Genomic DNA, 13052 nt, shown 5'->3' with positions numbered 1-13052 from the left:
TAGGATTAAGATCGGGACTTTGGGGAGGAGTTTCCAGCAGATGGGGAGTATTAAAAACCAACCACTGACGTACTGTATAAGCTTTGTGCTTAGGGTCGTTATCCTGTTGAAAGTAATAGTTCTCATGCAACCCTAATTTTTCAGCACTGGCACGTAAATTTTCTTTTAAAATATTTAAGTATACTTTTTGATCCATTGTTTCGTCGATAAAAACAATTTTCCCTACACCTGAAGTTGCCATGCAACCCCAAACCATTACTCCACCTCCTCCATGTTTCACTGTTTTGATTGTATTTTTCGGATTAAGAGCTTCACCGGGTTTCCTCCACACCTTGACACGACCATCGGACCCAAAAATGTTAAATTTACTTTCATCTGACCAGATAACTTTATCCCAGAAATCAAGTTCAATAGACTTGTACTTTCCAGCGAATTCCAGTCTTTTTTTTCTATTAATATCGCTAACATGGGGCTTCTTACGTGCACTACAGGATTTGTATCCACCCTGGTTAAGTTTCCGGCGAACAATTTCTTCATGAACAGATACTCCAAACATTTCTCTTAACTCTGATGATATTTGTATGGCACTTTTCTTTGGGTCCTTCTTAATTTCATTTAATATGTACCGGGATTCGCGCTCTGACAGCTTCCGAGGACGTCCTGTTCGCGTTTTATTTTCAATTCTGTTTTCATTTTGAAAACGATTTACTACTTTTTGTATAGTGGACCTGCTTCTTTTAATCACTTTTGCAATTTTGGTGTATGATTTTCCCTCTCTATGCAAATTAATAATAATTTTCCGCTCACTGACACTTAATTCGGTTCTTCCCATGATTATCACTGTATTTACCAGTCAAAGTTAAGAAGAAATATTCTAGTGAATACTGAAAACGAATGCCAGAATAGTATTAGAGGAATGTTCTTATTAGCAAATAACAAAATAACAATAAATTTAAAAGATACTTGCATATTTTGATTTACACAAATTAAGAGTACCTTGACTTTTGTGGATTAAATTTTTATAGAAAATTTTATTTTATTTTTTTGTTTATTGTGTGTTAGATATATTATGCAAATAGGTTTATGTTATGATGTTGGGCATTGGAAAAAATAAATACATAAAAGTAAAAATTGATTTTTATTTCATATAAAAATTATAAATAAAATTTATATATAAATTGTCTATTGTACCATCACTTTTGTGGTCCACTGTATATCCTTATCTCAGTCTAAAAATTAGAAGAGGATGGGAATGATTTTTCGGGTTTATTTAGACACATTACGGGAGAACGACAATATTTCCAGACGATCCAAACACTATTTTGGAAATTAAACGGTGATATGGAAAAATGGTGGAAAAGTTGAAATCCTACCTTTATATTCTCATCTCAGTCTAACAAATGCAAGCAAATAGCAATCAACTGATGTTTTTCTTGTCTAATATGGCAATCTGCTCTAGAATCAATAGTTGGAAAATATTGAGAACTTTTTGCCCGATTTCTGTCACCCTTTAAAAGATTCTTAATTAAAACTTTCAACGCGTTCATGTAACTTTTAAATATTTTTTCGATCACGTTTCAAACCGATTAATCGAACATTTCAGACGAGTACTTCCTGACGAACGTCCAAACCATCGACGAGGTAACGGAGAGCAAAAAGCAAAAACTGTTGCAACTGGTACGATGGCCGTCCAATTTACAAACGGCCGTCTGCACGTGGCCCTGTTTCAACGTGATGAGGGATCAGCACGCGGATACGCAGTCGTCGCGTGCGTGTTCGGCGTGCGCGCGCGACAACGTCGCCGCCCGAGTGCTCATGTACGGACAACCGTACAATCCGACAACGCTGGAGGGATGCCCGCCCGATCCCAATGCCATTAACGAGAAGGTAATAACGCGTGTTGTTAACGTGATCGTTTAGGCCTTCAACGGCATAAATAAATTTAATATTATTAGATTATTCTAAGGCTTTTGATACCCCGGACCGCGCACTCTTTTGTTCCAAACTGCATTATTATGGGTGCTCAGATGCTTCTTTAAATATTAATAATAATAATAATAATAATAATAAACGTCTTTTTATTAGGCTCGGCGAAGGGCAGCCATGGCTGTTTGCTTAACCGAGCATACAAAAATCAAATATTACATAATTACAATATTGCATAAAATATCGGCAAACATCTAACTAAATACATTAAATTCTAAATAATAACAGTCAAATGTATAATTCAGCATTAATTAAAAACTACTATGTTACAATATTAATTTTAAGGGAAAAACAGGTGAAAAAATACTTATAGAGATACCTACTACTTATACGCGAGAAAAATAATAATGCTTCTTAAACAGTTTAGAAGTTTTATTCTTATTTATATTTACCCAGCAAGAAGCCCTTTAGTCGAGTTTTAAAACCCGATGAACTGAGATTTTCAAATTTGTTACATATTAAAGTGTTATAGCACTTGGAAGCCAAAAACGAGAAACTGTGCTGAAACATGGCTGTTCGATGCTTTGGCACATTTAAGAGATTATTATGGCGTGTAATCCGATCATGTGTAGAGGATCTGTACGTCATCTGAACCCTTAGATAATCAGGAATACCCGTCATTAATATTCTATAGAGAAAACATGCAAAATGAAGAGTTTCGCGGTCCTGAATATTTAGCCATTTTAATTCTGGCAACTTGTATCTTACATGATCTCTTGCTCTCAAATTATAGATAAAGCGAATACAAGAATTTTGAATGCGTTGTAATCTCTTTTTTGATATTAAGTCAAGTGAAGGTCCATATACAAAGTTACAGTAGGTAGTATGCGAGAGTACCAAGGACTCACACAAAGTCTTTTTAAGATGAGTACCAAGAACGCTTTTGCTCTTGTATAAATTGCGTAATGACATATAAGACCTTTGCACTACTTTTGCCACCTGTGATCGAAATTTAAGACCAGAATCCATTATTACACCGAGGTTATTAGATTCGTGTACTGTTGGAATAATGCTCTGGAAAATCTGGACTACCAAACTTTCTGTTGCCCATTTGTGATTAGGACCAAAGTATATAACAGCTGATTTAGAAGGATTGAGCTTTAAACCGTTATTTTCTGAATAATTTGCCACTCTTTCCAGGCATTGATTCAGTTGACTGATGGCCGCATGACTCTCAGATTTAGAAAAACTCTTAGAGATTTGGGTATCGTCAGCATATCGATTGCCAGAGCAGTCATCGCCAATCACAGAATCTAAATCAGCGGTAAAAATGACAAATAATAGGTGTCCAAGAATAGACCCTTGTGGCACACCCTTAGTAAGCAATTTAAGATCAGATCCCACTCCATCAATCTTTACAAACTGAGACCGTCCCATTAAATAACTTTTAAAAAATTCAACGGTTTCGGGAGAAAAACCAAAAGACCTCAGTTTGGCACATAATAGTCTGTGATCAAGCGTGTCGAAAGCCTTGCTATAGTCAAGAAGAACAAGCGCTGTAGTCTCACCCCTATCCGCAGCCTTAAAAATGTCGTCCATCACTTTGAGTAGAATTGAAGCTGTACTGTACCCTTTACGGAATCCCGATTGTGTAGAGCTAAATAAAGAGTGTTTGTTGAAATGTGCAGACACTTGGAGGTAAATTAATTTTTCTAGAATTTTTGAAAAGCCACACAACAAACTAATAGGTCGTAAATCAGAAAAGCTCTCTACATTTTTTTTTTTAGGCAAGGGAAGAACTACAGATATTTTCCACTTGGGAGGAAACACACCATGTTTAATGATTTCATTAAAAATATGAGTAAAAATCGGTACAATTACAGGACAGCAGAGTCTAATCATGTCAGGTGATATGTTATCAAAACCGCAGGCGTTTGACTTTAGGCTAGATACAGCACGTAACACATCTGTCTCAGTAAAAGGCGAAAATTGGAAAACATTGTTTGTTCGGCTTTCATGGCCACTAGCAGTAGAATTATTATTCACATTTAGCGTTAAAGCATTTACAGAATCTATAAAGAAATTATTAATCTCATTGGGCTTTTTTAGGTGGTGAGGTACATTAATATTGTTTTTAGTTTTATTGTATATATTTAGCTCATTTAGAGCTTTCCACGTTTCCCTGGAACAATTTTTACTTGTAATGAATTCTAAATATGACTTTTTTTCTTGGCGCACAGCACGAGTAAAATAGTTCCTTAGGGATTTATAGGCCTCCCAATCCTCCTGTTTTTTTGTTCTTTTGTATTTAGACAATAATTTGTTGCGTTCTGACTTCATAATTTTTAGGACGTCAGTAAACCAAGGAGATTTAGGTCTGGTTACACGCGCTTTTTGAAGAGGAGCATGAATATTGAATAAGTCTAACATATTATTGGTCAACAGCTCGACTTTCCCATCTATACAATTTGTGTCAAAAATTCTTCCCCAATCTGTGTTGACTAAATCAGCATTGAAAGCCTCAAGATTAAAATATTTAAAACTTCTAAATTCGACTAGTTTGGGTGTTCTACGAGACGCTTTGCATTTAAGTTTGCAATAAATAAGTTGGTGATCAGTAATTTTGTGCATGTCATAGTGAATAACATCACCGCACAACAAATCGACATTCGAGGTAATTATATAATCAATCAGGCTAAAATTATTTCCGCAACAACGCGTTGGATTTTAAACTACTTGGTACAGTGAAAAAGAATTTAAAAAATTGTCAATGAGTTCAGAAGACCTGTTGCATAAATTAAGATTTACATTCATATCACCCATACATACTATTTCATCACACAAGGAAACAATTGTCGAGACAGATGTCTCTAAAGCTTCAATACTATTTAATAGGTTGCTATTAGGCGGACGGTAAAAATTGCCCAGCCCAACACGCAGCCTACAAATACGCAGTATCAACCAAATTTGCTCAAAAAACTTAACTTCTTCACCAGTGTCTACTGTATTAACAGAAATATCGTCTCGTACATACACACCTACTCCCGCTCCATGAGTATTACGGTCTTGCCGGTAGAACCTAAAACCATCTATAACCTTTGTTTTCTTAATAATAGATTTTATTAAGTATTTTATTAAGTTTAATATTTAAGATTTTATTAAGTTTAATAGATTTTTTAATTATCTCTTGTTTTCTTAATAATAGATTTCAGAAAGTAACATGCAATGGAACTTCTTCTCAAACCCTAAGTTATTTATTCCGGTGTTCCTCAAGCCTCTCATTTACTTTATATAATATACACCGCTGATATTCTTCGTTCTACTAATTTCTGTATAGCTACCGCTTTTGCTGATGCAACACAGTGTGTTAATCACGACTTAGAAACATTAGATCTCTGTCTAATGAACATAATCTAGAACTTAACTTCAATAAATCCAAGCTTCTATGTTTTGCAAGTAAAAAAAAAAATAAAATGATTGTCAAAAATAATGGTAACATTCACCTAGGAGGGGTCATACTTCCTTTCGTAGCTTCCGCGAGAAATTTAGGTTTACATACGGACGAAGATCTTCGTTTTAGCGAACATGTCAAACAGTTGAACGAAAAGGCCTTTTTGGCCCTAAAATTAATTTTTTTTTAGAGACACTCACTTAATTTCAAGCTAAAAAAGCTACTCTGTGAGTCAACAACAAAGAATTCAGAAAATGCATTCATATATGGCATTAAAAAGGGAGACCACATATCGCATAAAATATCAGAAAACAAGTTGGCTGAATATGTCAAACAGATGGAATTTTCATCATGCCAATTTTGTTCATAAAATTATCACCGGCACTTCTAAGACCTCTTCTATAAAAAACTCTCTCAAGAGTAGATTTATTCCAAGAAACAAAGTTCATCATTTAAATGTAAGAAGCAATGAATCACTTACTATGTCCAAATTTAATAATAATAATAATAATAAATATTTTTTATTTGCATAGAAAGAAATAAAAATACAAGTTTACAAAATCTAGTAATAAATTTACGCAAATAAAAGGCCTACAAATTCAGAATTCTGCCATGGCAGATTCTGGTCTTTAACATTGTGGCCCCACACTTTTTACCACAAAAAAATGGTAATTTCAGTAACGCTTAACTAATACCTGATTAAATGCAGCTTTTTCTTTAATCATATACCTAATAAACGTACATATAAAAGTTCTAAATTCTAAATTTGACAGTTTACCATCAAGCAACAGATTAAATTTTTTGTTAAATAACAAAAAATAGAAAAATTATTACAGACAGTAAATAAATAAATAAAATGATCCCAATACCAAAAATTGTAATAAATTACTCAAGAAAACAACCATTCAAAAAGTTAAAAAAGAAGAACCTTAATTATACCTAAATTATATACCCTGCTGATTCATTAGATGTACACTCATCCTATTACGAAAAGTATTACAAGAAATTGATAATCGGTCCGGCTCCAAATTTAAAGAATTTATTTGATAAGCGAAATTGTAAGAAAATGATCGTTTAAATAACTGTGTTTTATGTCTCGGAATGAGAATAGTATTTCTTCTTAAATTTAAATGGTGTACATCATTTCTAAAAGTTATTTTTTGATAGAGATAGGGCGGAGTACGATATATTAAAATTTTATAAAAAAAGTGTTAAAGAATGAGCAATTCTTCGATTATGCATATTAAGCCATCCAAGTGCGTGAAGTTTATGGGAAACGCGGTTTCTCTTGCGAATGCCAAATATCAGTCGAATGCAAGAGTTTTTCCTCATAATCAAGACACCAGCCATACACTACATCACAGTAATTACATTGTGAAAGGACCAATGAGTCACATAAAAGCTTCTTAATAACTTTACTTAAATAGTGTCTATGCAAATAAATTAATTTTAAAGCAAGATATGCCTTTTTAAGAATATTAGACATGTGATGTTTAAAACGAATATTATTATCTACTATAAGGCCCAAACTCTTACATTTCTCAACAACTGAAATTCTTTCGTCCCCCAATTTAATTTTTATACGATTTAAAATATTATTTACATTAGTTTGATTACTTATTTTATTTAATTGAAGATAAAATCTAGACGTGTAAATAAAAAGAGACAAAAATAAGAGACAATTAAATTAATAGCACCATCAGAAAAACCAATATAATGAAACAAAAACTTTAAAATTGAGTGGCCAACGAAATCAAAAGCTTTCGTATAATCAATTAATTAATAATTAATTTAAAACGTCATTTACATTTAATGCTATCAAACTCTACAATCATATTTCTAACCACTTTAAAATTCTAAATATTAATAAATTCAAATTTAAATTAGGGTTCTTTCCTTTCTTTCAAGCGCAAATATAACTAAATATGTTCAATCTCATTAAAGTCATGTTTTATTGCACCAATGTGTCTGTGTATTTTTATTCTTTTACCTGTGCAAGGAACTTGAGCATTTAATTCCTGTAATATACCCCTTTTTGTATCTTTATTCTTTTAGATAGACTTCGCCATTATTTTCTATGTATGTATGTATGTATTTGTTTTTTTGGATTTAAATAAAAAGACTTTATTATTATTAATTTTTTTTTGATTTTAGGATTTCTTCATGTGTAGAATATGTGTGAGTAGGGTGGAGCTGGCGAGCAAAGTGATCCACCAGAAATACCTAATGTATATAGAGTGTGCGAAGAGAGTGAATGAAAAACGAACGTCTGAACCCACGAAAGACACCACTTGTATATTAAATGAATTGTTGGCCGATGAAAAGTGGCTTAATCAGGTAAGATAGATTATAGTGAACGTAAAGGTTTTACCCCTATTTGTGGCTCTCTTTGTATATTTACGGAAAACCGTTTTTGTTTAATAAAGACTCTAGTTATCTTTAATGGTTGTGAAAATTTTTGGGTTAGTAAAGTTCGACTAATTGAACTTAATGAACTGATTAATAATGAATTACAAAAAGTAATAAATAAATAGCTAATAAATGCTATTAACTTACTCGAGTACAAGAAACTACCACAACGTCTTAATTAAATCTTTTACAAAAAACAATGACAAAAGGGATACAAAAACTCCACTATAAAAACAAAATACAAAAGGGCATACACAATAAAATTTACAAATAATAATTTAAAACATAATTATAGGAACATAAACCTCATAGGATTTTACAGTTCATTAAAAAGCCTACACTAATGTATAGGGGTGCCACCTTTTCCTTGTATTTGGGTGGCATTTGGGACACATATGATAACTCCAAAATTAATGTTGCTCAGTACAGACATTTTAAGTTGTGGGCTGGTTTTTTAAATCGCATATAATACATAAATAAAACTAGTAATTATCATTAAATACTTTAATATATCAAGATTTAGATATAGTAAGCAAAATATGTGTACATAATTCTGTTTTTAATAAAATGACACATATCATATTTGTATCAAACATGTAAAATTAAAAATAATTCTATGGAAAAAACTTATCACCTAAAATCTTAACACTCTAATACACTGTTGGCTAAAACCTCAATTTTTGAAACCTTAATGTCAAATTTTAGAAATTGAAATTTATTAATAAAGAAAAACAGTTATTCATCAAAATGTTCATCACTGTCGCTCACATATTGTGGTGTTTTGGTTGGAGTGTGCTTTAATGTTTTGTAAAATCCATGATAGATTGGGTCAATAAATGGCAGAAGGTCAAGAATATCTTGATATTTTAATATGTCTATATTTAAAGGTTCGTTATATGTTGGAGGTATTTCAATATTAGATATTGAACCAGATCTGCCTCTTCTTAGCATGGTAAAAAATCGAAAATGTTCATCGGAATTTAATGTATATTTGAAGCCTATGTCATTATCCTTTTTGTAGCATAACCAGAATATGCTGTTCCACGCAAAGGATGATTTATCCTTGGCAATATTTCTTTTTATGAAATGTGTGGTTAAAAGTTTGGAAAATCCAAAAAAATCATAAATTTTACATAAAAATGAGGGCTAGACATTTTTATTATAGACACCCAGTCTTGTGGAACTGAGATTATGGGATTGCGTTTTTTCACAAACCGTTCTATAGTGGCATGATCGGTATCACACTCTAAATGAGTATGCCCTGGAACTAGGAATTTGTGATGAATTTCTTGCAACGTATTCTTGTCATCAAGTGCTTTTAAAAACATCATTGGTAATATGCTATTCCGATTTTGACCAGGGCACGTATCAGAATAGAGGATTAGAGTTTCCACATGGTCTGTTAAGTCCTTAATAAACTGAAACAAGCAAGATGCGATCTCATCGGCTCCTCGTTGTGCTACACCTTCGTGCCATTTGTAACACGAAGTTTTTTTGCGGATCGTCAGATTAAATGTCCATAACTTTCTTTTGTAGAAAGACACACTAGCAGTCAAGTTGGGTGTAGCCAAACGCTTTTGTAAGTCAAATGCCGCTACTACAATCCTGCCTAAACTTTGTTTACTTTTTTCTTTATCACCTGTTTTTATTGCATAGTGAAAGGAAGCCTTGTCCTGATGTCGTTGACTCTCCCTCGTTTTTAATTCGGTTTTTTTCTCCTCGTCGACAGAACATTTTAATTTTAGAGAAAATGCGTCACACGTTTTGCACGTATTATTACTTGGTTTCTTAAATTTTAAGGTTATGGAAACATTGCGAAAAACAGTTAGACTCAAAGGCTTTGTAGTTGGATCAGATCTTGTACTCTCGAATTTTTCTTTATAAAGCGTATTTAAGATCTGGAAGTTTAAGTGTTGTGCTAAATATCATTTAGTAGTATGATTTCTTGAGTAATGGCTCTCATAAGCCGGAAAAGTATTAATAAAATCTCTAGCAAATAAGATGTCCGCTTCTGATCGTTAGCGTGCCTCTTAAATCGGACTTCAGGATGATAGAGGTAGGGGATATTTTCTTGTTTTTTAACAGCATCATCTAAGAAACCTCTGGTTTCACCAAAAACGTTCAAAAAACAAGTTTTGCGGATGTGACCATTAATGCCGTCTAACTTATAAAGTACTGTGATTTGTCTATCTTTTGCTGATTTATCACACCTTGTTCGTTCTTTCGGTTTTATTGTAATTAAACTAGCTAAATACCTTTTCTGTATATCTCTACTTGGTAGGTTTCTGTAGTCAATATGGGCAGTTTTTAAATGGCATTTTACTCGGCAGCCTTCAGAAACTGGTCTTTGAACGTTTTTGCTAGAATACTCTTACCTTTGGCAGTAACATACGCCTCGCCTTTTTTTCTACTTTCAGAACGACTTTGTCGCAATTTTCTTTGCATTGAACCCTGCCCTTTTTTTCTATTTCTAGTTGCATTTGCAATTAGCGATAAAGGGATGTCATCGTCTGACTCATTTTGGGTTTCTTCAGAAACATCAGTCATCTGCTCTTTATTTGATGGTTCCCATAATTCACTAGATCCAGAACTGAAATCTGTTGGTGACCATGGAAGATGTGCGTTATTTTCAAGGCTTAGGCAAGTATCAATCTGTTCCGGCTCTATAAAAGTGATCAGTTGTTCAAAAACCAGTAGCCTTGACCAATCAGGGGAACAATAATACGCTGTCATTTATGATAAGTACAAATACACTGGAAAAAAAATTTGGTACATTTATGTTATATCACTTACATATAAGAATTCACAAAACAACTAATTAAAACGGATTTTTTTTTTTGGTAGAAATATGGTGACATAGCACAAAATGATCTAAATAATTTTTACGATATTTGGTTTAAACGTGATAACTACCACTTATCACAATTGTATCAAATTGTTTTACCTTAGTTTTTTTTTTTAAACACATGATATGATATTTTAACATGATTATACCAAACAAATATTAAGCAAATAGGACTTATCGATATTTTACCAAAGTATAACCGACTTACTAGTAATGCTGTACTTATCATGGTTGGATCAAATAAAAATTTATAAAATTAAGTATTAGTGAAATTAACAAAAAAAAAACATTTTTTTTGAAGTTAACAAAAATCTCCCAAATGCCACAGATCTAATTTAATGTGTTTTTATATTAAATTTTGTTTTTTTTTTGCAGCTCTTTTTAGAAGTGAGAACGGTATGGTCGGAAATAGACTGCATAGAACACAGTTATAGTATGAAACCGGTACAGTGAATAACTTAGTTATAAAAAGACACTTAAAATTAAAACGGAAAAAATCAAAATTGTGTATAGGAGAGTTTTATAAAGTGATGAAAACGGATGATTTGTAATATTATTATTATTAGATTATTAGGAATCAATACACGTATACATATAATGAGAACGTATATAATTTTTTTATTAGCGTCTATGCTACTTTTAATGTGCTCTAAAAGTATTGTTTTTTTTTGTTTTCTTTTGAAACGTGATATTCCTTATTATATTGTAAATCCTTTGGCGATTGTTTATTTAATTTTTTAGGGGCACAACTCAATAAAAACAGAATATTTCTAGACGTTGTGTTTTTAATGTTTTCAGAGTATTAACCTTTAACTGGCATAGTTTAATAACTAGTTTAGGTACTGTTTAGTAGTAGTACATTATCTCAAGCAGTTTTCACGGAATTTTTTTCATGAAAAATCAACTTCAACACTATTCCTAACTTAGTCGTGATGCTTTTACTGAAATTTAAAGCCTCTACTGAATTATTTCATATTCAAATTAGTTAAATCCAGAATCGAGACCTAAGGACTAGGGCGAAGTTAAGTGTCACTGGAAAATCCTTTAAGAAATTGTTAAATTCTTTTAAAAAATCGGAAGATATGTTTATACAAATTTTGTTAATCTGCCAGCTAAGAATTAATGAAGACAATCAAGTAATAACAATTAACCTAAAAAATGTCTAATTTCTCAAAAACTATAAGGAGTGGATTAGCCAGTTGGGTCTCAGAATGCTCAGAAAACCCTATTTTACAAATTGTACTTACGCCTCAGAAAAATTTAATGATCAGCCTCTGAGGCAGCGATGATTTTAATGAGATTGAGCAATTATTTAACTAGCACCTAAAGAATGGCTAATTTCTCAAAAATTATTGGAAGTAGATTAATAAATTGGGCGTTAAAATGCTCAGAAAACATTTTTACCCAAATTTTGTTTAACTCAGAACGACTTAATGAATGCCTTCTGAGTGAAATAAAAATTAATAAAAATACGATGAAATGCTAACATTTGCTTTAAAAAAGTTTAATTTAGAGAGTACGTTGTCAAATTAGGGCTTAAAATACTTTATAGAACAAATTTCATTCATGGCTCGGAAATATTTGATGCATAGTCTCTAAGCATTTATTCAGCAATAAATGTAATGATAATGGGCAAGTATTTGCACTATAGATTTAACGATAAAGCTTAGTCAGCTAGAGCACTTTTTGGCTGAACCAAGTTTTCAGACAATTTTTTTCGTGAAAAATCAACTTCTAATCGGGATAATTTAAAAACTATTCCAGGCAATTTTATGTGGCTTTCTCGTAAGTTTTAACCTCACTATCATTCTTTTTAAATTATAAATATAATCCAGGGCGTAGTGTGAAATGAGGTAGAATGGGAGAAAACTGACTTTTTACCCACTTTTTGACACTTAAACCCTCTTGAGTCCGAAGGTTCTTTGACGATCACGATGAAATGACCTCTCCCGTCTGTGGAGATCATAATCACGTAAGAAATATATAAATTCAAGGTGATTTAGGATGTAACCGAATTGTGAAATGAGGTAGAATGGGAGAAAACCGACTTTTTACCCACTTTTTGACACTTAAACCCTCTTGAGTCCGAAGGTTCTTTGACGATCACTACGAAATGACTTCTCCCGTCTCTGGAGATCATAATCACGTAGGAAATATATAAATTCAAGGTGGTTTAGGACGTAACCGGGGTGTGAAATGAGGTAGAATGTGAGAAAACTGACTTTTTACCCACTTTTTGACACTTAAACCCTCTTGAGTCCGAAGGTTCTTTGACGATCACTACGAAATGACCTCTCCTGTCTTTGGAGATTATAATCACGTAAGAAATATATAAATTCAAGGTGATTTAGGATGTAACCGAATTGTGAAAAGAGGTAGAATGGGAGAAAACTGACTTTTTACCCACTTTTTGACACTTAA

The 13052-nt window shown here is 32.5% G+C and overlaps 1 protein-coding gene across 2 annotated transcripts in view; it reads left to right on the top strand.

Annotated features, from left to right (window-relative positions):
• LOC126741017 (atrophin-1) overlaps positions 1-11406 on the top strand; it is a 62754-nt gene extending 51348 nt beyond the window's left edge. For both annotated transcript variants that reach the window (XM_050447275.1, XM_050447274.1), the window contains exons 21-23: positions 1604-1887; positions 7532-7714; positions 11007-11406. In XM_050447275.1, coding sequence (XP_050303232.1) covers positions 1604-1887; positions 7532-7714; positions 11007-11084 — 545 coding nt within the window. In that variant the 3' untranslated portion in view covers positions 11085-11406. The remainder of the gene's footprint in view (positions 1-1603; positions 1888-7531; positions 7715-11006) is intronic.
• Positions 11407-13052: the final 1646 nt, after the last annotated feature.

Source organism: Anthonomus grandis, chromosome 10, assembly GCF_022605725.1.
Source record: "Anthonomus grandis grandis chromosome 10, icAntGran1.3, whole genome shotgun sequence".
Classification (NCBI taxonomy): Eukaryota; Metazoa; Arthropoda; class Insecta; order Coleoptera; family Curculionidae; genus Anthonomus; species Anthonomus grandis.
The sequence above is the reverse complement of the archived record's forward strand: the minus strand, read 5'-3'. Positions and strand labels throughout refer to the sequence as shown.